Source organism: Aplidium turbinatum, chromosome 2 (assembly GCF_918807975.1).
Source record: "Aplidium turbinatum chromosome 2, kaAplTurb1.1, whole genome shotgun sequence".
Taxonomy (NCBI): domain Eukaryota; kingdom Metazoa; phylum Chordata; class Ascidiacea; order Aplousobranchia; family Polyclinidae; genus Aplidium; species Aplidium turbinatum.
Window position 1 is genome coordinate 14,618,754 of NC_137473.1, and position 24,957 is coordinate 14,643,710.

The following is a 24,957-nucleotide window of genomic DNA, read 5'->3' on the forward strand; positions in this document are numbered from 1 at the left end:
GTATTATGTAGGACTACTATGAAATATAAGTTTTAGAATTGAGGCTTATTGTTTTGTAGTTGTGTCCGAATGCTATCATTTCTATTTGATAAAATTTAATTGTTGTTGACAACATGTCAGCCCCAAAATTTCACGTGGCTACCCGCCCCACTTTGTGCACAAAAAACTACAAGATCAAGCGTTGCTGGTTCGACTCTCGGGGTGTGCATGAATAACTTGGTTTGAGCTCTCCATTCAGCGTCACCTGGTGTATAGAATAATTCAGACAACAAACACTTTCACAAACAAAAACTTTATTCAGTCAATCTCGGTAACAAGGTCGGCAGTAGTTTGCAAAGGAATGCAATTCAACAACACGAGTGTTAAACTGGCGCAAATCCTAACAGCAACATATTGGTGTTGCTCACGGGCGTCCGCACATAGGGGCAAATGGGGTCAGCTGACCCCCCCCTGGAAAATTGTTGGATGAAAAAGCGAGCAAATGCAAAAATAGGCAATTTTATGAAAAGGGGGGAGGGGTGAAGGTGATACGAGTGATGACTGGCTGGTCAAGCTCTCCGATTGTGATCATCACCCTTCTTCAGGAGTATCTCACTTCCTCTATTAATTTACGAAGATACCTACGAGCTACCCGTAATCGCAAAATTCGACAACTTGAGCTCCTGTAGCCTACCCTCAGAACCACATTACTAGTGCGGGCACTGGCTTTATCTCACATAAATCTGAAGAAGGATAATTCACAATTTCAGATAAAATCATCTCGTATTTCGTGAATTCAATGAAGCTGTTCGTAACATTGAATCATACAGAAAAGAACAATCAGCCACCAGTTTAGTTAATCAGTTCTTGAATACAAAGTGAAGTCGACATGGGTCTTTACCGAATTTTTTGATGACTTTTTGGATAAACGAATTTTTGTCCGAGTTTATTCGGTTTCTGTGGACACTCATCATACACAGCCCGGATAGTCAGACATGGTTGATCTGAGCCATGTTTTGACCCGCCTCATTGTGCTGAATGATCTTTCTACCGTACAAGTAGTGGCGGGGAGGGTCAGTAATGTTATCATCGCTTGACGTACAGCGGGAAAAAGTTCCATATTTTTCACCAAGTCCACAAATTCCAATTCTTCCTGGTCTTCGGACTGAGGAAATTTTCCTTTTATGGTTATGTCATACCACGACATGGCGTCCTGCTGATTGTCAAAGTTGTAGAATTGGTGTATGGTTTTGCCAGGGCTTTGTAGTCTGAACGGTCAATTTTCTCCATCTGCGCTGGATGCAGTCGGTATAACATGAATGCCGGCATGTTCGTCTCTGAGAAGCGGCTTTTCAGAGACTGGATTAAAGAGTCTATGTAAGGAACGTAAATGGAGCGGCGATAGTATTCCTCACTGGTGCCACCAGTATTTGCTCTGAATACTTGACGCTAATTTTCAAATTTGCTGTTGATATAATAACAACTCATAACTTTTTTCTGTGTATGGTTTTAAAGATAATAGACTCCCAAATACCATCGCGTAATTGAAATGCTTCTTTTTCTCTGTTCTTACCTTCTTTTACTACTGTATCTCTTCTTGGAACTACTAGCTACTAGCAGTTGGTCGCTGCGGAAACCACACAGTTATGACAAAACAAAGTGCATTATTACGCCAAATGTATATATTACACCTTACGCTTAACATGTATATATTATATGTATATATTACAGGTTCACTTGAGCAAGATAATAGTATGCAATAAAACGATTATATAACTCTGATAATTTTTGCTCTGGCCAATTTTGATAAAAATCCGTAGAAATGTAAACACTGATAAAAATGATAAATTGTCTGGATGGTGTAATGGTCAAATTTTCAAAAAAAATTTGCATCCGGCCGAAAGGGTGGAGTGAACCCACCTTGACCCCCCTAACCGAAAACCTGCGGACGCCCTTGGTGTTGCTACTGTAACGTCCTGTTATGGCTTACCACGACATTCAGGTTCTGAACTTCTGACCCCAATCAATTTTTGAAACTTGTCTTGACAAGTATTGTTTGCAAACAATGGACATAATTGGTCCAGTTTTACAGTCTTAGTTTGGGTGAGCGTGCAGGCTAGGATTCAATTTATATATGATGTTGTAAATGCAACAATACCACCTATTATCTGCATTGATAAAGGCTCAAATATGGTAAGTTAGTTTATATTTTGCTTGGTGTATGTTATTATCAACAATATTTCTGGTTGCAATACGAAGAAAAACCCTAGCCTAAACAATGATTAGGGCTACCTTGTGGCGTACACAGACAAGTTTCGTGATAAGAGTTTGAGATGTCAATATGTTTGTATGCTGTATATCAGGGCTACTCAACTGGCGGACCGCGGTCCGAATTCGGACATTCTGGGTGTTGATGGTGGACCTTGAGCTTTTGGAAGAATAACCTCATTGCTGCGTTTCAGGGCTTTTTTAAACAGATTTCTACTTGGAGGAAGCAATTTTTACTATGATTATCCTAGTTACTGGGGTGCTTCGATTCCCAGACTCCCCAACACTTTCTTAGAAATCCAATTCGAGTTAGATTTTACCTAAAAAAGTGGTTTGGTACAGATAGTTTAACTTTCGTGGTTACGTGGGAAATAACTTATTCACTGGACCGCTAAAAATATTCAACTTGTCAAACTGGACCTCTGTTAAAGTTAGTTGAGTAACCCTGCTGTATATTGGCTTAGCCTATTTATTTTCTGCAGCAGTTTTCATCAGTGTCAGTTTTCCCAGGGCCGTTGGGACGATATTTTGGGCCGGTGACAATGAGATTCTTGGACTGGACCTTGGACCTTGGAAAATCTGGACCAAAATCTATGTTAGATCGAAAATTAACAAAAGCACAGGCTACTAGGCTAGATTACAGTGGTTCTCAACGGGGGCGGTACCGCCCCCCGGGGGGACGCTTTGACTTTGCAGGGGGGGGCGTTTTGAATATTAGGGGCATTCTGGTTTAACCCATCTACCGCCCAGAGTAACGATTTCGTCAAAGAGCTCGTATCTTTGTGGTAGCATTTCCTACCACATACCTGGTGGAAAAGGGATTCAGCTGTGTTGTTCTGCTACATACCAAACAGCGAAACTCACGACATATCCATAAGAGGTGATCTTCGAATGTTTCTCACTAGCTTTGCACCGGATGTGAAGAAACTGGCACTTTCTCACCAAGCCCAAGGTTCACACTGCCTACCAGTAGGCCTATACTGTTTTCATGCTCGCACAAATATATTTGCTTTTCATCAAATATTGTTACTAGTCTTTAAAACCCTTACAGCCTGTTTTACCCCATTTTAGGGTAAAACAGGCTCTAAGGGTTTTAGAGATTTGTAACTATATTTGATGTAATTATATCGCTCTGCTTGGCTTTTTGCTTTGCATTGAGCACTTTTTGTAGTATTAATAGTATTTATTGTTTTATATTCGCTTGTCGTAATTAATCGTTTTTGTTGGGGGGCGGTAACATTTTGCCAGTTCATAAAGGGGGCTTTGGACCAATAAAGGTTGAGAAACACTGGGCTAGAACGAACATTTTAACAACTTTGATACTAACCTGCATTTTTCACTCTTTTTGTTGACTGTCAGACAATATCTTGTTATATCATCCGAAAAATGCGTTTTTACTTTCTCGGTCTTCAGTTTTGACAAAATTTAAATATATTTCGGTTACGAAGTAAAATATAGGCCTATAGTACTAGTAGTAGTAGTAGCTTACTGTAGAACTTATGTAAAAGGCCATAATAAACAATAAGACGTATAAAAAATTAAAATGGGAAACTCAATGAAGTGTGACCAGCCTTGAATCGATACAGTTTTTCTAGAATTAGTTTCTAAAAAATAATCTGCCAATGCGGCACAAAGAAACAAACCTTTGACCATGTTTTTCTGGGTGCCCCATTTACAAAACTCTGAGGCTTAAATGAATGCTAAGTTACATGGTATGCAGGGAAGATAATTTGAACCTGGTGCCAATGAGATTCTTGATCCACAAATCAAGAACTTTTAAAGAAAAAGACAACAGATTCAAAGCATACGCGGTGTTTTTCAAGTTTCCGGGCCGCTTGTGAAGGTTACGGGCTTTCAAATTTATCCCGGGCCCGAGTCCAAAAGTACCTCCAAGACCCCCTGTCAACGCAATTGATGGTATGGTAGAATTGGACTAAGCTACCCTGACCTGCTTTCCACCACTTGACCTGAAATTTAATCATGTGTCTTGTACCTAAAAGAAGTTAAAAACTATTATTGAACCCTCAGTTGTTCTCTGCTAAGAAACACGTTGCCATTATCAGCGTCGCCACGCTTGCGTTAGTGCCGTAAAACGTAATGTCCACTTCAAGCAGCGTAACATAATGCTGCTTCAAGATTAAAGCATTAGAAGCAAAGAACAGCTGCCTTCAACGTCAATCACACTGCAGTGAGGTAGAAAGCGGTTGTTGTGCAACGTAAACCTGTGATTGAATAAAAGTGTTATATTTAGTCGTCTGCTTTGTTGTGCATGATTAATGCCACACTGGTATCAGCTATTGTCAGAAAAAAAGTAACAAGTACAAAATCTATCGCAGTTTGTGACCTATCCCTAATTTATCAGGTTACATTTTGTTGGGTTTTTGAACAAGATAGGTCATTCTGTTTCGACCTTGATTTATAAGACCTTCAGTTTCAGAGCTTCTCTTACTTGTCCAGTAGTTGCGCAACCAAGCTTATAATTAGATCATTCTTTTGTGTATTGTGGCCGTATTTCAAAAGCGTTGTATTGTTTATTTTTTTTCAGTTGAACAATTGAGTGAAAAAAATTCGCTGGAGGTGGTACCAGACGCGTTTAGGTAAAGAGCTAAGTATATATTGGGAACACCACTGCCTATCTCCATACAGAAAGAAGATTTTAAGCCTTGCTGGAGCAAGAATGGCCAGTCAGATCAAGTTGTAAGCCATGAGATATTTCCGATTATTTACATTTAAGTGTTTCATTGATTGTTTTTAAAACTTGAAGTACAGCTACCTCCCAACCAAGGCATTCCCCATCTTCCAACATTTAACAAAATCTTTCTCAACGTTCTCATCCATTGCCAGTTTAGTCACAGAAGAACAAGATATTCTCAGTTCCAGCAAAGGTACGTTGAAAAATATTCTAAACTAGCAATATTTAAATGAAATATTGGCAATGTTGTACTTCCATTTTTTGAAAAGTAAAAGCCTGTTAACCGACCCGGTAAAAACATCTGTCGCTTTAATATTGGCTATTTCAATAACAAATAGTAGGTGGAGCAAAAATCACTTAGACAAATTACTTTGTTTAGCTTTTATAAGTCCAGTATTTCGCTGATTATTCGTATATATTTCGCAAACCGAACGTTGCATTAAGGTCTCAGACACGCCAAAACTCAAGCTTAAATGTGTCCAGTGTGTTTTCAATCGATAATTTCAATTTTATTGCAAAATCTTTTTTTTTTATTAACTGTATGTATACCAGATGTGAACAGATCTAGGTGATAATTTTGGTATTAAACTTGCATTTTCCTTAAATGAACAAAGAAAAATGAAGAAAACAGCCCTAGCATAGACGCTTTCTATGGGCATGCTAATGCAGTGAACCATGAGTGCACTTTCCAAAACTGATCACACGTTTTATAGCAATGTCTATTTGTAGGGGGAGTGTTAATTTCAACTTCATAATGTTTTCAAATTTTCTATTTACACTTGTGTGCCCAAAGCTCTACATTACGCTTGATATTGAGTTATCAATTTATCGTGGTTTTCTCCATTTCTTTGATAATAATTAATTCTTTGTTGCACTACGCATTCATTTGGATCATTGGTAAATTAAAAGAAAGATTTTTAATAAAGAGTTCAGTGACCAATTTCGTATTGTGTCGGCTAAATTTACAGCTCCTTAAATACACCCAAACTCGCCTGAAATCTATTTCGAAACTTCCTTAGTTTTTCGTGTAGTGAAATGCATGAATATTTATGTAATTAGTCACGTGAGAGTGTATTTAAAAATCCATTCCTGGTCAAAATTCCTGATGGTAGCCTACACATGCTCATAGCACCCGAATTAGTCTTTCTCTCACGATAGAAATAGCCTACTTTTGGACGGTATATAATTGTCAGCGCGTGCAGATTTTTCATGGAATTTTTTACCTTAGGGGTTTTTTTAAACTACATCCATTTTTTATAAAAGTACAGCCATTTCATCATTTTGTGTGTTACATGTTGTATTACTTTCAGATATTGTGAAAAGTTTAATGCCAAGGTCTGCTGTTCCTGTAGGTTATGCCCAGGGGTAGGCCTGCTGTTTGTCAATTAGTAATGGCAATCGCCCACTTGTAATTATAGAACAAGGCCAAAAGAAGTATCTATGAATATAGAATCAAACATGAGTTGTATAGGTATATATAGGTGTATAAAAGCATGACTGTATTTTCCTGTTCGTAAAGTAAGCAGTGATAAAATTGTAAATAACGCGATTAACCCGAACAGTGCACACTGTTCATCACGATCTGCAGATACACCTGACAATCAAAAAACTTTAGGCTCTGCTTTTTCAAAAGTTTTTAAATATCAACGATATTAATAAACTCAAACAGACTTGAAAGCAAGAAGAAGAGTCATTTATGGTCCACGACAACGTGATTGACAAATATCGAGTCTTTCCCATTTTCCTCGTTTCTTCTGAGACAAGAGGACATTTTATGTCGTCCAGAATAATAGTCTTGAATGTTCTGTCCAATATTATCAGCAATGCAAAATGCCCCGCCTAAGAGCATTTGAGAAAGTCCTATTCAAGCTCACTGATGCACAACTTTGGCGCAAACGAAATGGTGGTTCTTGAGCTGGGGAACTTTACATAACAATGTTACATTCATCCTGTTTGTATGTTCAACGAAAGCTCAATAGTCTGTTTACAGCCAATGAATAATATCAGTAATTACGACATGTCAGCAAACATCCACTACAACAACTTAACTTTACACTTAATATTGCTATTGAGAAGCGTCTTAAACACCAGTTGTCGATCTAAAGTTTCCAATGGGTTGTTGCAGCAAAAGCATAAACAAAATAACTAGCCTACCGCTACGTGATTGCATTGCAGTCAGCAGAGGAAACGGATAGTTGGTGCCACATCTGGTCAGGCAGGATGTTATGCTTGTATGACTAAGAAAACACTGCAAGCTGTTAAACGAAAAGCAATTGACAGGAGAATCTCAAAATGAAGCCCTATATAGATCGAATGCAAAGCAAGTTTTACGTCACATTTTTTGCAATGCGCACAAATCGTAATGGCAACTTTTCTTGTTTTACTACAAATGTGCAAAATCTAGACAAGAAAAATTGTTTGCGGCTCCGTTGAAGCGTATTGGCGAGTTTCAGCAAAGTAGCAAGTAATATTTGAAGTTTAAATGATGCAACCAATAAGTGACGCAAATAGGCTACAATAATATGAGGCATTTTTTACAAGACGTAAAGACACAGTAGTCCTTCTTGAAAGTAACCTAGTTTTGAGGGTAAGGGAGAGGGACTGAATAGATACTTAAAAAATAGACCAGAAGTCTTAGAATATCCTATTGCATCCAAAACTCAAGGTTTGAGTTAAATTGAAAATTTCTGCTAAATAAGCCCTCCCTATATTCAGTCAGTATTCACGAATGACAAAAACAGTGACTTGTATTCTGTTTTGGCAATAGCCTACACGTTGCTAAAATATGTAGCCTGGCTCCACTACTAGGTAAGGGGTTTGGAAATATAGACACATCGAGACATTTTGTTAAAAAATTTTGTATCTTTTTAAAAATTTATTTTATTCTTAACACAACAGCTGGCGAGTTCTTACTGTTGCAACCGAACTGCACTAAATTTGTACTAATTAAAGGGGATTGTCATTTAGCAGATAGAGTTGTAAACCTGTTGGCAATATGTTTCAATCTTTTTAGATGAATTCATTCGTAAAACATGGGACTGGTGAAAATGAGTTCACATACGAAGGGACGTATCCAGATGATTCTGAAAACCCGGTCGAAAACGAAGATTCTGTTCTTGTTCGTTCAGCAGCTGAACATAAAAATTCTGTTCCTCCTAATGAGGTGTCTGTCCGTGTATCTGTTGGTATCTTAGGAGATGATGACATAGAAGTTTTGAACAAAGGGAAAATGGATGATTCTTCAGATCGGGAAACGTGGAGCAAAAAGTTAGACTTCATTCTGGCCTGTGTCGGTTTTGCAGTTGGCCTCGGAAACGTGTGGAGATTTCCTTACCTGTGTTACAAGAATGGTGGTGGTAAGACATACTCATTGAAATGGCTATTTGCAGCATTAAACTTTGGTTTAAGTCAATACTGTATGATTTGATGTTAAATCACCTAAAACACAGAATTCTTTTTTTGCGTAAACGTAGACCACGATTATTGTGTAATCATGTTCTTGGTATGAGAGCTTGCTATGAAAATTGAGACAAAGAACCATCATAGAGTCTGAATATCAAATTTCGTTGTAATCCCGTATCTGCTATTCAAACTGCTTCCAACTATTGAAATGGGTCAAACAAAATAAGCTTTTCCACAAAAGCGTTACAACTAGTAGGGTACAATTACAATCTAATTTGGCACTTAAACTATTTCCGGCACGCTCCCCACATGCCAAGCCCTGTTACTTGTGCCAGAAATAGTAAAGGTCAATGTTTTTTTTTGCCATTTGGTCAAACTACATTACATTGCACCACGATTAAACTGTTTTTTTTTTTTAAGTCAGTTCTTGACTGTTGCGCAATAGTTTTTTCTTTCAATCGAATCACATAATTATTGTAACTTTCGTTTTTAGGTTTGTATCGTTTAGAGTCTTAGACTATTAGTTATTGTTTAATTCAGACTTTCAATTTTGTAGCCTCATTCCGCAATTTAATCAGTCTTTATGTAATTCCACTGCAAATCAGAAAATTTCGTTTTAATCGGTTACCAGAGAGATAATTTTTTCCAATTTTACCTTTTAATAACTTAAATTTTAAAGCTTGTTAGCCTACTTCTGTTGCCAACAAATAACCTAAAGATTAGAATAAGTCTTTACAGTTTCTGTTGCCTTCATTATCTGTCCTTTAGGCAAAATATTTGCAGAGGTTTTTCTCACGATTTAAAAACGAACCAGGTTATCGATTACGGGTGATGTTGTTCCTCCCACTGTTATTAATGTGGATATTCACTGTGCCATTGCAGGAGCTTTCTTGATTCCTTACTTGCTCTTCATTGTGGTCAGCGGGGTTCCCGTCTTTTTCCTGGAAATTTCACTTGGGCAGTTTATGAAGCAAGGAGGAATTGGAATATGGGATCTGTGTCCCATTATGAAAGGTAGAGATTAGAATGGAAAATGAAAAGAAAATGAGAGAGAAGCGTAGTTGTTGGTGGAATTTTTACAAATTTTGATATTTTCAACCAACTATTTCATTTTAGACCATGATATGGTAAATAACATACTAATGTAAGAAGAGTGCAGTTTGTGATTCTATAAAAAAATGCATAAGGCAATTTATTTATTTTTATTGATTTTTAACCAGCTTTAAGTAATTTTCTTTGTTGTAAAAGAAAATGATAGGATTAGAAGACCATTAATTATTTAATGGTATAGCTTCATACTTGCATGCACCTGATTTGCGACAGATAGCGAATATGCAGTCTGACACGGTGACACCACTTGGCTTGAGATCTAACAAAATTATAATCAGAGGGAAAACATCATTTTTGATTTATTGTAAATATTTTTTTTTGAAAATTGTTGCTAGCAACCAGACTTAAGTTTTCCAAACGTCATATTTTTGGACTGCTCACTACGAGGTAATGTTATATCCCGTGGTTTCGCCTGGAGAAAGTTATTAGAGGATTGAATAAGAGTGGTTGGCAAAAAAAAAATTCAAAGTATTAACCGCTAGCAAAAAAAGTAAAAGGTCATCAGCCTCTCAAGCACATGTAGCTTCACACACAGTCAAAATTGAATGACTGTACGATCCTTTTTTATATTTCAAAACAACAACAAAGAAACTGAAAAATGTGACAAATCAAGCATTTTTAATGGCCTTGGCCATTGTTTGCTTTTTAATAAAAAATGATCTGCAGTCCAGCTCAGGACTCGCATTAACAGTCACGATATGCTGATAACCAAATGTGGTTAGCCTCAGCTTTAAACTATTTATAACTAACCGATTGCCGGCTATACTAATGCTTGTCGTCACGTGTGAATTGATGAAGGTGGTTAAAGCTGTTCCAGTACTTTTGCCTGGCGATGCTAATTGTATTGTAGTCCCCACGGAAATCAACAGCTGACACTTGTCATGGCACTTTGACTTCGGCTCGTTATTTCATTGATTTTAGTGACTGGTGGGTTGTAAAATTCTTAATTGGTTAACTGCAGATTAAATGAACATCAAACACAACTAACTTTGGCATAGAAGCCCGGATAGAAGCTCTCAGGGTTTCATTTGAGAGACTAGTAGGCCTATAGGGGAAGGGAAGGTAATTTGATACGGAAGGTAATTTGATACACCCTCCCTACAGAAATGTACAAAAAATATTAGTCAAAAATATTGTCATTAGGTGGAAGACCTGTGAAAATAATGCCTACAAAAATTGCACCATGCAGCTAACTCGTGCTTTTATGACATAAATTGTAAAAGTGTGTTTTTTGAGCATTTTCGTACAAATTTTAACTCATGATTATTTTCGTCTGGAAAATTAAAGAAAAGTTCCTGAAAGATGAAACCAAACTCATTTGACAGTTCATTGATAAGGCTTGAAGGGCATGTCAGGTTTTTTCTGCAATGTGCAACCAAGCATACAAAAATTAGAATTTAAAACTTTTTTTGAAAAAGGTAAATTGATACATGTAGAGAAGGTAAATTGATACAGTATATTAAATTCTTTTTGTGAGTGTAATAAATGTTGTCATTGATCTAGTTGATTTAAATAAGTTCTTCTTTATTAACAAGACCTGCTGCTTTGGGAAACAACTATTATATAAGCTTCCGTATGCCTACACGCTATCTGCTGTGAAAAAATGAGAAAAGCGCAAAGCACCCCCTTGAATAAGAACTCCAGCCAATCATCCTCCCCATGTCCATCCCGCTACAGAAGCTTCGCCGCACACATGGGCCTCAACAGTTATCCATGCACCCAAGCAAGCCAACCACATAATAAATTTTTATTTATTGCTTTGCTGTCAAATGGGATTTCTTTATTAGTTTTACTGTATCAAATTACATTCCGAGTGTATCAATTTACCTTCCGTGGAAGGTAAATTGATACATTTGAGTGACGTTTTTAAAATTTCAATTAAAAAAAAGTAAAAAAGTAGAAAAGTGAAAATGTTTTTAAAAAGTGTGTAAATGATCAGACTTTCATTTCAGCTTAAAATCAATAGTTTGTGTCAAGTAATTTTCAGTTAACAGGAAAAAATGTTAAAAGTGTATCAAATTAGCCTACCTTCCCTTCCCCTAGCCTACAGCTTTTCAAAACCAAATTACTACATTTTGTTTTATAAGTTTTTTTGGTGTAATAAACAGAAATAAAAAAACTGTTTTGTTTCTAAATGAAATCGGTTGCGTTTCGCTGTGAGAATTCGAAGCAAAAACGAAACGCGCAAGGATTTCGGAACTTAGACAGCATCCTCCAAAATCTGAATAAAAACACATGGCATTGCCTAATGCGCTAGGAAGGTTTACTAATTAGGGCGGCAGTGTGTTGAACATAAGATATCTTTCATTGTTTCGTTTCATCTTGAATGTAAGTTTCTTCGTAAATATGTTAGTTTCATTTCGAACCGCGTTTCATCGCATAAAGTTTGGCCAAAAGAAATCCGTTTCGTCTAATAGTAGACTACAACAGAAAAGTGGTCACCAACTGCTGGTCTCTATGGCAGAGCTCAGCCTTACAAGTTGGTAACCTGGATAGTTTATTTGGATTGCGTTTTAGAAGCTGTGAAAATAATCCAATCATAAGGTTTAGGTATTTTCTTTACTGAAACTAATGCAATGTGGCTATGATCATAAAGACACCGATGTGATTTTCTATACTATCGCAAAAAGAAGGCTCTTAATGTAGAAAGGAGCGCTCTTCCTGGCTGTCCGCACAACTTGTTTAAAATCGGAGGGCCCAAAGTATGTGGTTTTTATGTTTCAACAAAACTGTACACTCAGCACCGCTGCGCTAAATCCGGTTGGCACCGGTTGAAGGGATTTGTTTATAGCATTTGCTATTTGAGATCCTTTCGTTTTACTTTAATTTTATCGTCAGGTTAGTCTTTTAGCAACAAGTTTGTTGACAAAATAAGCAAACGGAAGTAGCCTAACACCAGTAGCCAACAAAACAACAAATTCATTAAGTTCTGGTGTTCTATCTGTCTTAATACAGTATCTAACATAAAACGTAATGAATATACTTATCTGAAACTAACCTTTTATTTTCAATCTACATATTGTTTATTTTAAAGACGTTCACTGTTCATTTTAAGTGTTCTAGTTGAAAACCTTCAGTCGTCGGATAGTTGGAACAATGGCAAGAACCGAAACGAAAATTTAAATTTTAAACTTCACACTTGTGTTTATTAAAATTGTTTAAGACAACTGGGGTTTTAATATGAGCCGAACCCGTTGTTTTAGCCAATGTTTCAAGTTTGTAGTTTTAGACATACTTAGCAGTATTATTTTAAATTTCTGCTATTTGGTCTAACATTGATGCAAACGAATTATGGAGATGTGGGCCGTGGGGGTTTATAAAGAATTAAAGTCTCTAATCAAACGAAAATGGAAGTCGCCATACTCGAGTTTCACCCTTGTTCGGGATCATCAGTGGTGCATATCCATGTGTCTTGAGCGGAAATCAAACTTCCAACTTGGTTAAGAATGATATGCTGGAGCTGGACACCGTAGTACAGTCTCGATGGAGGTTCAATTCTCATTCAAGTCAAGGAGGTCCACAATTCCCATCAAGTTGGATGTTCGGTAGTAAACTTTAAACGATTTAAACGTTAGACCCATGCTTGAAGCCAGTACCAGTAAACCTACAGGCACAAGTTTTAAAAACTGTGAATTAATTTCGTAGGTATTGGATTTGCTTCCACTGTCATTGTATTCTTCTGCAACAGCTACTACATTATGGTTCTAACTTGGGCCTTGTATTACTTGTATCGCTCCTTTACTTCCGTGCTACCCTGGTCTGTGTGTGGACATGACTGGAACACCGAAAACTGTACAACTAATTTTACGGCTTATCATCATAGTAAGTTACAAATTTATCTACGTTGCAATATAATATTACGCATGTAGTATTTCAGTAGGTTGAAGTTGGAGTGAGGTTTATAGAAACTTTTTAAGCATCATTTTTGTTTTATTTAATATTTTAGCTAAATACTTAGGTCCAACTTAATACTTAACACTGCTTTTATGTAATTTATTAAGCTAAGTGGTAGATCTAGAAGGCACGATCATTAGTTTGGAATAATTTTTTTTTGGCAATTGAACAATGCAAGGTTATCGTCCTGACCTTCTGCGCTGAAGCCAAACTTTTTGATAATGGATTTTACTCCCTGTATTTTTTCTTTCAATGCTTCTTTGAAACCAAGTGACAAAAACACATATTTGTGTAAAGAACTGAAAGAATGATCCGTGTAATCTTTAAAGTCTTGCTGTTGTCATTATGGTCATCTTGTTTGGAGGGGAAAGCCTTCCATTCCTGCTAAGCCCAAGTTTTCCTTTAAACGCCCCTGAATCTCACTCGCTCTTAAAGCCCTCAACGCCTGTTTTGATACTTACATTTTAAATAAATTTGAAACTGTAGGCAAGCTTTAAGCAGGTTTTAATGGTTTTAATTAGACAAATTCCAATCTTACTAAAATAAGCAAAGCTCCTCTCCAATTCATTCTGTCAATCTGTCATCAATGTTCGAAGAACAAGTTAATGACTGAAAACAAGCAATTTAATGACTTTCAACTGTAAAATGTGCATTACATGTTGATAGATCTCTAACAGGATGCTATGGACCTAAGTAAATCGCAAGCTTTACATTTAAATGGCACAGCAAAATGTTAAATTATTCTTTTATAGATATTAAAATACCAAAAACTTACCTGTTTAGCTTGTTTGTGTGTCAGAACTTGAAAATATCAGTGGAATGGAAAATCTTACAAGCACTGTGAGGAATGTGAGTCTCTTCAACATTTCCAGGACCTCTCCGGTGATTGAGTTCTGGGAGTAAGATGTTTGTGTTTCCTGAAATTTATGATTAATGTTTTTTTACGTAATAAGTCAACTTTGGCTTTGAGCGGACTGAAATGTTTGAATTCACAGCTGTTTATACTTCTTTTATGGTGCAGACTTTACAGTGATATTTAGCCTATTCTCTTTCATCGTAATTGATATATTACCCTCGAGTAGTAGTCCGTCGGTATAGTTCGTAGAATCGTAGTAACACTTTTTCTCGGGGGGTAGTAAATACATAAATTATTATTGGCTCCTCGTATTACCAGTAAAGCCTAATCGAAGACTAAAAGACTGCCAAGTAGCCTTCTACTGAATCAGAAGTTTGATCGACCAATACATAATTAATGCTTAATTGCATGCTGCCAGTAAAGGCATGTATGGATAAATCGAATACACGCATTAATTGCATCTCGTACTTTTAGGCGTGAAGTGCTTCAAATTACCCCGGAAATCACCCAACCTGGAGAAATACGATGGCAGCTGGCAATCTGTTTGTTAATAAGTTGGCTCTTGTGCTACGTGTGTGTTTGTAAAGGAGTGAAGTCTACTGGAAAGGTATGGGAGATATTTATCAGAGAACTAACTCCTTGATCATTTGGTAAAAGCTCCCACCGGCTGCCATAACACTACATGTCAAGTGATCGTTACAACTTATGTAAACTACTTACAGCTGAATACGTAGAATGAATGTAAAAACAGACTGATTTGCTGGTTGCGCAATTGCTTTTCCAGACATGTAATCAAATGGTTTTAGACTAAAGGTATTTTAAGCTAATTGTTCAAAGGAATTCATTTAAGAGGAACTTAAAATGGAAAAGGAACCAAGACAGTGAAGTTTAGGCTATTAACAAAACAGAAAAAAATATTTTTGTTTGAAACATTTAAGCTACCGTATCTAATTCTTCATGAATCGTAATTCTTGGTCAAGCATCGCATGTGCAAGGCCACTCATTTTTCATGGATTTCTTCACAGCCCTGTTAAAGGCTTACAAACAACAAAAGCGTAAATAACAGCGGGTGAAAAATTTTGAAATTTTAATTTTTTTTTTATCTGCGTTTCCCTTTTTACTTTTTGTTTCATCAAAGGCAATGTCTTGGTTGTATCGATTAAAAAGTGGGACCAGTTTTGTAAAGCCAAATGACCTAATGATGCAAACTTTTAATTGCACTTTTTCTTCTGTTGTTCAGCATGATTACCGTCACTAAAATTTCAGGTTGTCTACTTCACTGCCCTTTTTCCTTACGTTGTCCTCTTTTGTTTGCTTATACGAGGTGTTACATTAGATGGCGCAGGTGAAGGAATCGAATTTTATCTCAAACCAAACTGGACAAAACTACAAGAAGCGCAGGTCAGTAACACCACGCTTGATCATCGTATTCAGTAAAATTCATCAGAAATTTGAAAAATAAGGTATTTTTGCTTAGTTTTAGGTCTATGGAATTTTGAGATTTATTCACACCACGAAAAAATGTCTCCATTATAAATGCGTTTGGGTGAAATTTTGGTTGCAGCATTGTGAAAAAACAGAAAAATATACTGCACTGTTTCATGTTCGAATCGTTGGGTCAACGTCGTTTGAAGTAGCGGCAGAGCAACTGAAATAATATCGATTGCAGAAATGTTGCTTTGAAAATGCGATTTTTGTATTTTTGTCGTTTTTCCGTGGCCCTTGATTGATTGATTGGCGTTTATTTTGTTGCGAGTATAATTACACACATTCATTAAAAAAAGTCAATTAATACAAACGATCACGTAGAATGTGTGGATACTGCAGCGGGTGGCTGCGAAGTGACCTGGAAGGTCTTCGGCGGTTCTCGGAGTAGACTGTTCATATTTCCTTCTATATTGATGCTACAAAATATATTTTATGTAGAAAATGCGACTAGGTTAACGTCCCCGGAGCACCACAATCCTTCTTTTTACTTCCACTGCTATCACGCACTTGTATTGTTGACACCTTCAGTTGCAAGTGCAGTGCATTTTTTTATTAGTTTTTTGCATTATTGTGACGTTTTACTCGCAGGTTTGGGTGGATGCTGGAACTCAAGTGTTTTTCTCGTACGCAATTGGACTTGGTGCTCTGTCAGCTTTAGGGAGTTACAACATTTACAGCAATGACTGTTGGAAGTATTGGCACTTACATATCAGTTTATTGTGATAAGCTTATATTTTGTACACATTTCTTCGAATGTAGTAGTGTTTCTGACATCTGACTTTTCAAGAAAATGTTACGGTACTAGGCTTCACTTAAAATTAGAAAGTCATTAATTTGAAACACAGTAGGCTATATAGGCTGCAATTTAAAATAGTCAGTGTTACTCCAATCTATGCTCAAATGCATAATTTTAAGTCCGTGGATTTTATTTGGCTGTGTGTACGACGTGCAGTATTACTATTAGTTGGTTTGATTCTTTATCCTCGGACTAACAAAACCTTTTTGTAATTTTGAGAGCTAAATTCTGGCAATTTTGCATACTTGTAGAATCTTTGAACCACTGACGCAGGCCCGGTTACCGAAATTGGCTAAGTGAAGTTTGCTATAGTCGAAGTGTTGTGTGTAAATTATTCCATTTTGTAGATGCCGCTGAATGGAGAGCAGTCCTTTAAATGCGTTGCTCAAGCGCACACCTTGAGAGCCGAACCAGCTTCGCATGATCTTAAGGCTTCTTGTTGCACAAAGTCGGTTGCTCAAAAAACTGAGCTACTGGAGCGTACAAATCGAATGTGCTACAGTTCTGAATTCGTGGTACCTCTACCCCGTTTTCATCTTTATTTCTACGCAGGGATTGCACGATATTGGCTCTAATCAACTCTGGGACGAGTTTCTTTGCCGGTTTTGTCATATTCACTTTCCTTGGCTTCATGGCCCATGAACAGCGGATCCCAATTGATCAAGTTGCCGAGTCCGGGCCTGGGTTGGCTTTCATAGCTTACCCCAAAGGCGTCACATTGATGCCCATGGCTCCCCTGTGGTCCTGTCTGTTCTTTCTGATGATTCTCATGCTTGGCTTGGACAGTCAAGTAAGTGGTAGCATCATTATCGTTGGACCTAGTCATGGCGGATTCTAGGGGGGTTCGATTGGGGTGATCGCTCCTCCCCCTAAAAAAAACAAAAAAAAAGTAACTGTATTCAAGGAGTTTTCGTAAGGTCGACTTTATGTAAACCTACACATCATAGTGTTTTGTTGAAATTCTCTCAAAATTGCTTTTAAATAATTGCTTTCCTTGGCAAAACAACATGTTTGGCTTTGACACAATCACTTTTACAGTTTGTTGGTGTGGAAGGATTTCTTACTGCTGTCATCGACCAATTTCCTCGAACTCTCCGTCCATGGAGAGCCGCCTTCGCCGCAGCTGTATGTCTGATTTGGTACATCATTGAAATTCCAATGATCACTCAGGCAAGAGACTTTAGTTTGTGGCCAGCAGTTGTTACCCAGACAGCAAATCAGGCGTTATTAGTTCAACGTTGAATCAATGTAAAAAAAAACGACGGATTCGCTGTCTGGGATACACTTATTCGTGGATTGCAGCGGTGTGTTCGTTGTGGTTTTGTTTTAGTGATTGCAATATTGTTTAATAAAGTATGCCACAGAGGTTATTGAATCACGATTTTCTATGATACCAGGCTGTGGGAAAACGCTCCCATTTAATCAATTTTGATAACGCAGTTTCCAGAATGTGACATAATGTCTGACCACAGTCCAGTTGTTAAGAAAGCCTAAATAAAGCTAAAAAAGTGAAAAAAAAAATATGTCAGATCATATGGACATGAACATGCTTAAAAATGGACAACATTGAAATTTAATATTACAGTAAACAATAAGTTTAAATTATATATACATAAATATTACGGTATATCCAGAGATGTACGTATACGCCGCAAGTCTGCAGCAAAATGTCAGATGAACACTTTCAGATGCTTGTGTTTCTTCGTGGAAATTCAAAATAAATGTTGTTTGTTTCAAGTGGTTTATACCGTGTGAATGTTTGGCACCTAGCAAACAAAATAAGTTTACGCTAGTGTATGCGCTGACGCCGCCAACTTTTTTTACAAGTTACGTTGACGCATACGGCGTATGGTTTTTCGAACGTTTGCGTTTACGCTGACGGCGTCAATATTTTTTGTATGCGCGTACATCACTGGGTATATTAAATATAGTTATTACTATCTAAACCCTTGACAGCCTGCTTCCCCTAAAGGAGGATCATCAGAAGGTCCTTATTCAAATAGAAATAAATATTATATATACATAAACGGTAAAAGAAACAAAGGCACACCAAGAATGATTTGGACATCAAACATCACTAAATGGACAAATTAACTGATTAACTGATTAAGTTATGAAAGTTCAGTACGAACAGCTCATGGTCGAAAACAATGGCGCATTGTATTCAACCCTCAATGCGAGGAAGGAACATAATGATGATGAACGCAGTTTCCTGAAAAGTTCATTTCTTTCACAAGGACGATTTCAAGCTTCTTCTTTTTGCTCCACACCAAAACCTTGAAAATTTTTGCAATACATCATAAATCTCTCACAATTGCATGACAGTCTGGTGCAATGACACAGCATGGCTCCATGCAAAAGTGTATGAATTTGAAGTCTATTTTCGCTCATGCTGTGGTGGTACTGAGGCTTCAAGGTTGCTTGAGATTCTTTGAAATCAGATAACCAGACGACCTAATAACCCAACCAACAAAATGGGCTCTTTTTGCATTGATCTTCAACATCTGCAGACCAGTAAAAAAAGGACTAATTTTGCTAGCTTGGGATAACTTTCATAGCTTTTTGCTAATCATACTTAGTCGTTTGTCAGTGATGATATAAACTGTCCTAAATCTAAGATATTGTGGTGACGTTCGTGCCTACTTTACATTTATCGATCTGTTGGTTGATTGTGAAAGGAACTTTTGTCATTTTTTTTTTCTTCATCCAATATTAAAAAGACGTCAGGTGCTGATTTTCGTCGTTTAGCCTATATCTTCTTTTCGACAACCACTAGATTTTGCATAAGATTGTAAATTTAAAAACAAAAGTAACTATTTAACCCAGTGGTTCTTAACCTTTTTTTCCCCAGCGCCCCTTTTCAGAGATTTCCATAGTCTGGCGCCCACCATAATATAAGGGCTGTAGCCTACTAATGACATTTTCTTCCAAGACTATAAGGCTAGCCTACAGCCAGTAGTAATTAGTTATTAGTTAGTAAGAAAAAACTAGTTTAAGCCGATGTTAGTTTTAATACTAAAAAATCAGCACAGATGTGCCTTAAGGCTCTTAACTTAAAAGTCTTAAGGCACATCTCTGCTGATTTTTTAGTAGTTAGTAAGAGTTACACTAATAACCATTATTGACTGACTATTATTATGACCAGTCCTTATGGTTTGCTTGCACTGCCTGCCCGCTGTCCCTGCCAAAAGCTGACCACAAAATGCCATTTACTTACTACAAGGAAAGGGAAACAATGCCCATTATCAACAACAAAGGCCATGCACAACACCATCCGACGTCCACGCTTGTCGGATGGTGTTGTGCATTGTGCTGTATAGGCCAACATAGAATGCTCTGAGAGAGAATCACTACTTCCCTTGTTAAACACAATCTCTATACTGTATATAGCTCCTCATCCTCTGTGGATTCTCGTACCCCCAGCAGAACTACTAAAGCAAATTTGCAGTGAGGAAAATATCGTTACACCTTCTGAATGTAGCGCCCCCTATAACGCCCCCTGAATATTTCCGCCCCTCTAAAAGTTAACAGCGCCCACTAGGGGGCGGTAGCGCCCAGGTTAAGAACCACTGATTTAACCATTCAAAAATCTACTATCGTCGAACTACGACACTCAGGCTGATAACTGCTTCATTATTTTACAGGGTGGAATGTATGTCTTCCAAATATTTGATTACTACTCGGCCAGTGGTATGACGCTCCTCTGGATGGCCTTCTGGCAGTGTGTGGCAATCGCTTGGATTTATGGTAGGTTATTGGCATGTGCTGACAGGCTGAATGTGTTTATTTTTTGTATTTCTCAATATGCGATGAGATAGGAGTTGTTACAGAGTTCCGCTCTCTTGGAGATATGTTAGGAATAGATAAATTGCACCAGCAGAGCAGTGACGCAAGGATATGTGCAGGTTAAAAAAAGTTTAAAGAATTGTCAGGCACACTTTGTGCATTTTGTGGCAGAATGCTTTCTAGCAAATTGAAAGAAAGGTTGTACAAGGCGAGTGTAAGAAGAGTAATGTGTTATAGAAGTGAATGTTGGGTTAACGTTAGTTCTACACTTCTTAACAAAATTAAAAATGATGTCTTAAGAGACTAGACTGATGTTGAGAATATTGAAGAGTACTTACGTGGTCATTGTCTGAGATGGGCTTGACATGTTGAACGAATAGATGAGAACAATTTGACAAAGCGAGTTTGGAATAAGATAGTGACAGGAAAAGATCAAAGAAAACGTGAGATGACACCGTGAAAGATGACACGACAAAAAGAAACCTGAAAATTGAAGATGCCAACAATAGAGAGAGGTGAAGGAGTCGCTGAAGACATCTCGTCGACCCTGATGCTTCGGAATGAAGATCAGGCTTCTTTGAAGCAAAATTGATGATGATGATTTCTCAACTTATTTGCAATGCTATAATTTGTAATCATAACACAACACATTTGGTTTGGCTACTATAATTTTATTACTGCGTTTATTCTTATTTACTGAAAAAAGAATTTATTTCTATTCAAAACGAAAGTCTTATTAATATTATTGTAATGCGTTCAGATTATTATTTTTGCTTCACCATATCAGGTGCATCTCGCTATTATCGAAACATTGAGGACATGATCGGTTACCGGCCTTCACTCTACATCAAGTTTTGTTGGCTCTTCTTTACGCCAGCAACTGCAATGGTAAGTGAGGTCATAAAGGCAGTCAGTAGCAGCAGTTGAACTCACCAAACCATAGCCCTGACAAGAGTCGTGAACACTTCTTTCTAAAACAGCGTGGGCCTACTGTTAATCATGAGAGAAACCAACTGCTATAGTCGAAAGGGCACCACTCTGCAATCATGGCGGATACGTCCGTTCAAGCACTTAGAAAAAATTGACACTTAGAAACTTCGGCTGTGGTGTCCTTTAGGCCCATGACAATTGACAATTAACCGCTCTGTTAACTTTGTCACATCTTTGATTTGGGCACAGCAGTATTTGTGTAGAAGTTTTTATTGACATGCACGTGAAGTGCAGTGTATTTGCGAATGTCGGGTGCTCTTGCTGCTTGGCGAGTTGAAAAAAGAGTTGTGGCCCAACATGATCAACTGTCTGGTGATTACATGATTCTACACTAAAAATACCAGATCGAACGACGAATGTTCGAAGCTTGTACAGGACAGTCCATCAACAAACGGAGTCTGGTGCAGTAAAACAAGTATTGGCAACAACGTACAGTATTAATTTGTGAAGAAGGGGTGTTCTTCCCGGCCACATGTCCTCACATGTCCTACCCCTGGCACCTGCTGGTTTTGTTGGCTCTTTTCTTTCCACAAAGATAAGAGTTAAACTGACTGGAAAAGCGGCGGTCGATTACCCAAGTGGCAAGAATACGGTGCGATACTGATAAGCCCAGCCTCATGGGCGAAACACGTGTCTATCGCTGTCTATTCGATGCTACAATCGGCTGCCCAGAAACTTAACGTATTAATTGTCAGCGACAAGTTTTGTAGTGTAGCAATTAAGACTTTTACACTTGATTACAGCCAAAGCAGACTGCGTAGCGACAACTGTTGTAGCTGCAGCTGTTTGCTGTGAAAGCAAGAGTCGTTGCATTCATTGACACTTTTTGGCTGCACATTGTGAACAAACTTTGACGCTAGGACATAACTAATCAAACTTTATTTTTGTAGATAGTAGGCTGTATATCTTAATTCGTTTTAAATGCAAACAAATTTATTTTTGCACGAGTCAGTACAATCATAAACAGCTAAGAATCGATTTCTGTCTGCTAGCAGCTAGATCATCTTCAGTTTAGCTTGTTCAAATATTTTTAAAAACTGCCTAATATGAGTCTCTATTTTTTCTAAGCTTTTTATGTTATTTGCTAGCTAATAAATCAAAATTAGAAACTTAAGAAGCTTGGAATTTTAATTTAAAAAATAAATCCATTCGTTTGAAAACATTATGTTACTTACCTCAGCATAAACCATAATTTGGTGTAAAAGATCGTTGGGCTCCAACAATTGTGCTTTGTTTCAGGGCATTCTTATATTCACAATGGTTTCCCATAAACCTCTCACTTACAACCGAACATATGAGTACCCATGGTGGGGCCAACTTTTCGGCTGGCTTCTTGCTTTATCCTCAATGCTATGCATTCCCATTGGCGCTATCTACCAAGTGGCAATCGCGCCCGGAGATACCATAGTAGAGGTACGGCGTTGAGGTTACAATTTATGGAGTTCAGTCAGGGGAGTTCAATCATTGTAAATTTTTAAGAAAGTAATATCTATGTGATTGAATTGCATAATTCATGTATTCATAGTCTGGCTATGGTATTCAAAAACTATCTCTCTACCAAAGCTATAATACATATGCTGTTTATTTCACCAACTGTAAGTGACATACGTTATCAGTCTTGTTGTGCATCACATCCACTGCGAGTAAGAGGTTTTTATTTTATTTTTTGTTTCACTAAGCATAATTTATCGGTAGTAGCCTAACGCTAAAGTTAGAAGATGAGTGCATCGTCCGTTAAAACATTTTGTTTTTATCATTTTTATATGCAGTGAGGCTCACTATTGCCGTCTGGTGACCATGCCACGGTTAGTAGATGACCACCACGAATTATTCTAGCTTTCTCGATCTTCTAATGTATTCCATCCCATTTTATCTACATATTTTCCACCTCTTTTCTTGAGTAGCCCTTTCCGAATCTCATGTTGTTATTTTAGTTTATTTGTTGCTTTTTCTCCTTCTATGGCTAGTTAATTTTAACTTCCTCTGTTTTACATAATTAAAAGACTTCTGATGTAACTTTTTCAAAAATTTGGATGAAACCGGATTTGAAACTCATTGATCGTAAGAAAAGATTGTTGTTCTGTGACAAGATCTCTTTTTTTTTGTTGAAACAACATTAATTTCTATTTAACTTGTGCTTCAGAAAATTGCAAAGGCGTCTACTCCGCAGTTTCGGAGCCACCATGAGAACATGAAACACACAAACATGAGTGAAAAAAGAAGCAAAATCCACGACATTTTTGGGTCATCGATTTGCGGGATTGATCTCCACTCTTTCTCCAACAGTGTCACAACTGAGGTTTTCTCCTCCTCCAAGACATCTTGCTCCTCCGGGGATCAATCTCCACCGTCATATGAGAGCATGCAATTGTTTCATCAAGAGACTTAAAATTGATAAATGTTTTATCATTGTTTTTATGTTTAATCAACCCCAAACACGAGTTGTACATTGAAGCTACCGTTGAATCTTCAGTGAAGTATTCAGTGTCCATTGTGACAAACAAGCTCCAATCTTTGAAGCAATTGATTGGAATGTTATAACCTCAACCGTGTTTTTTGTATCTTCCTATTATAGAATCACTTTCAATATCGTTATATCGTGTATTTGTTGATATTACATTTAGAACTAATACGTACCGTATGTGTGAGAATAAAATCGTGAGCATTGATTTTCTGCAAAGTGTCGGTTGCTACTGCAACTTGCACTTATGAGCATCAAAACTGTTATTGTAATCTTGGCTCTACTTTACAGTACAGGATTATGCGAGCTGTCAAATCCCCGCAATGCTGAAACCGTGAATTCATGAAATGTTAGCCACTTTGTTATTGAAACCACAATATTCACTTTTCACTCTGCAGCCGGAAAGGTGGCATTCCATTTCAAGCTTGAAAAGTTCCGGTAGACGACAGCAAAGAGATAACACGAAAACCGGTAAAGACGAAATTTTTCCCGAATCTTGTCCATGCTTCATAACTTTATAGTGTCATTGTCCGATCTACGTATAGTACAATTTTAATTTTCGCTTTGTCTTAATCTAACTTACTTGTATGCATTCGCTTAAGTCACCCTGCTTGGCATTGAGGTCTTTTAAATTGTGTTATTGATAGTACTATTTATTATATAATATATTCAAAGTTATACACTTTGGCAATCATCATACATTGCCAAAAATATTGAACAGCAGCTGTCGAGTCTATAGCAGAATTAAATCATATGCATGAGATTAGAATAATTATATTACTTTTGATATTAATCGTTTCTTCATAGGCTATTTAAAATTGTTAGGCTACGCATACGTTTTAAATTTGAGTCGAATGCGTCTTGTACATACCGTGTTTTTGCGTAGTCTTCTATATAATGCTTGTAGACCGACACATATGTACTGCACTGCAGCCTATCACACTCGTAAATACAATTGGACTTCTTGCAAAAGAATTGTCTATAATCAGTTAGTTGATGCGAAATAATTCAATCGTTTTCGCCATAAATAGGCTATTGTTTATATTTTTCAAAGATAAGTTATTTTTCTTTTTAATTTATGAAAAAATATATTTTTCTTTTAATTTATTTCCTCTGTGGGGGCTATGCAAGAAAAGACGCTTTTTTCTGAAGAGCCGCACACGAGCAAATTATTTAAATGATATACAGTAGAATTCGCCTATGGTGACACCTGAAGGGACCGCGGGAAAAGTGTC

At 37.3% G+C, this 24,957-nt stretch overlaps 1 protein-coding gene across 1 annotated transcript; it reads left to right on the forward strand.

Moving 5' to 3' along the window:
* Nucleotides 1-2,072: 2,072 nt before the first annotated feature.
* LOC145787336 (sodium- and chloride-dependent creatine transporter 1-like) lies at nucleotides 2,073-24,750 on the forward strand. Its single transcript, XM_082599065.1, has 15 exons — nucleotides 2,073-2,172; nucleotides 4,793-5,132; nucleotides 7,953-8,295; nucleotides 9,224-9,355; nucleotides 13,097-13,273; nucleotides 14,145-14,244; nucleotides 14,676-14,808; nucleotides 15,468-15,602; nucleotides 16,278-16,381; nucleotides 17,038-17,275; nucleotides 17,524-17,655; nucleotides 20,130-20,232; nucleotides 21,059-21,159; nucleotides 22,501-22,674; nucleotides 23,405-24,750. The coding sequence occupies exons 3-15, from the start codon at nucleotides 7,953-7,955 to the stop codon at nucleotides 23,648-23,650; spliced, it is 2,118 nt and encodes a 705-aa protein (XP_082455191.1). The 5' UTR covers nucleotides 2,073-2,172; nucleotides 4,793-5,132; the 3' UTR covers nucleotides 23,651-24,750.
* Nucleotides 24,751-24,957: the final 207 nt, after the last annotated feature.

Excerpts from the sequence above, each read along its gene's own strand:
- LOC145787336 (XM_082599065.1), top strand. The coding sequence starts at position 7,953 with ATGAATTCATTCGTAAAACATGGGACTGGTGAAAATGAGTTCACATAC. Across the intron at positions 14,809-15,467 it reads GAGTGAAGTCTACTGGAAAG|GTTGTCTACTTCACTGCCCT; the intron begins GTATGGGAGATA and ends CTAAAATTTCAG. Across the intron at positions 17,656-20,129 it reads AAATTCCAATGATCACTCAG|GGTGGAATGTATGTCTTCCA; the intron begins GCAAGAGACTTT and ends ATTATTTTACAG.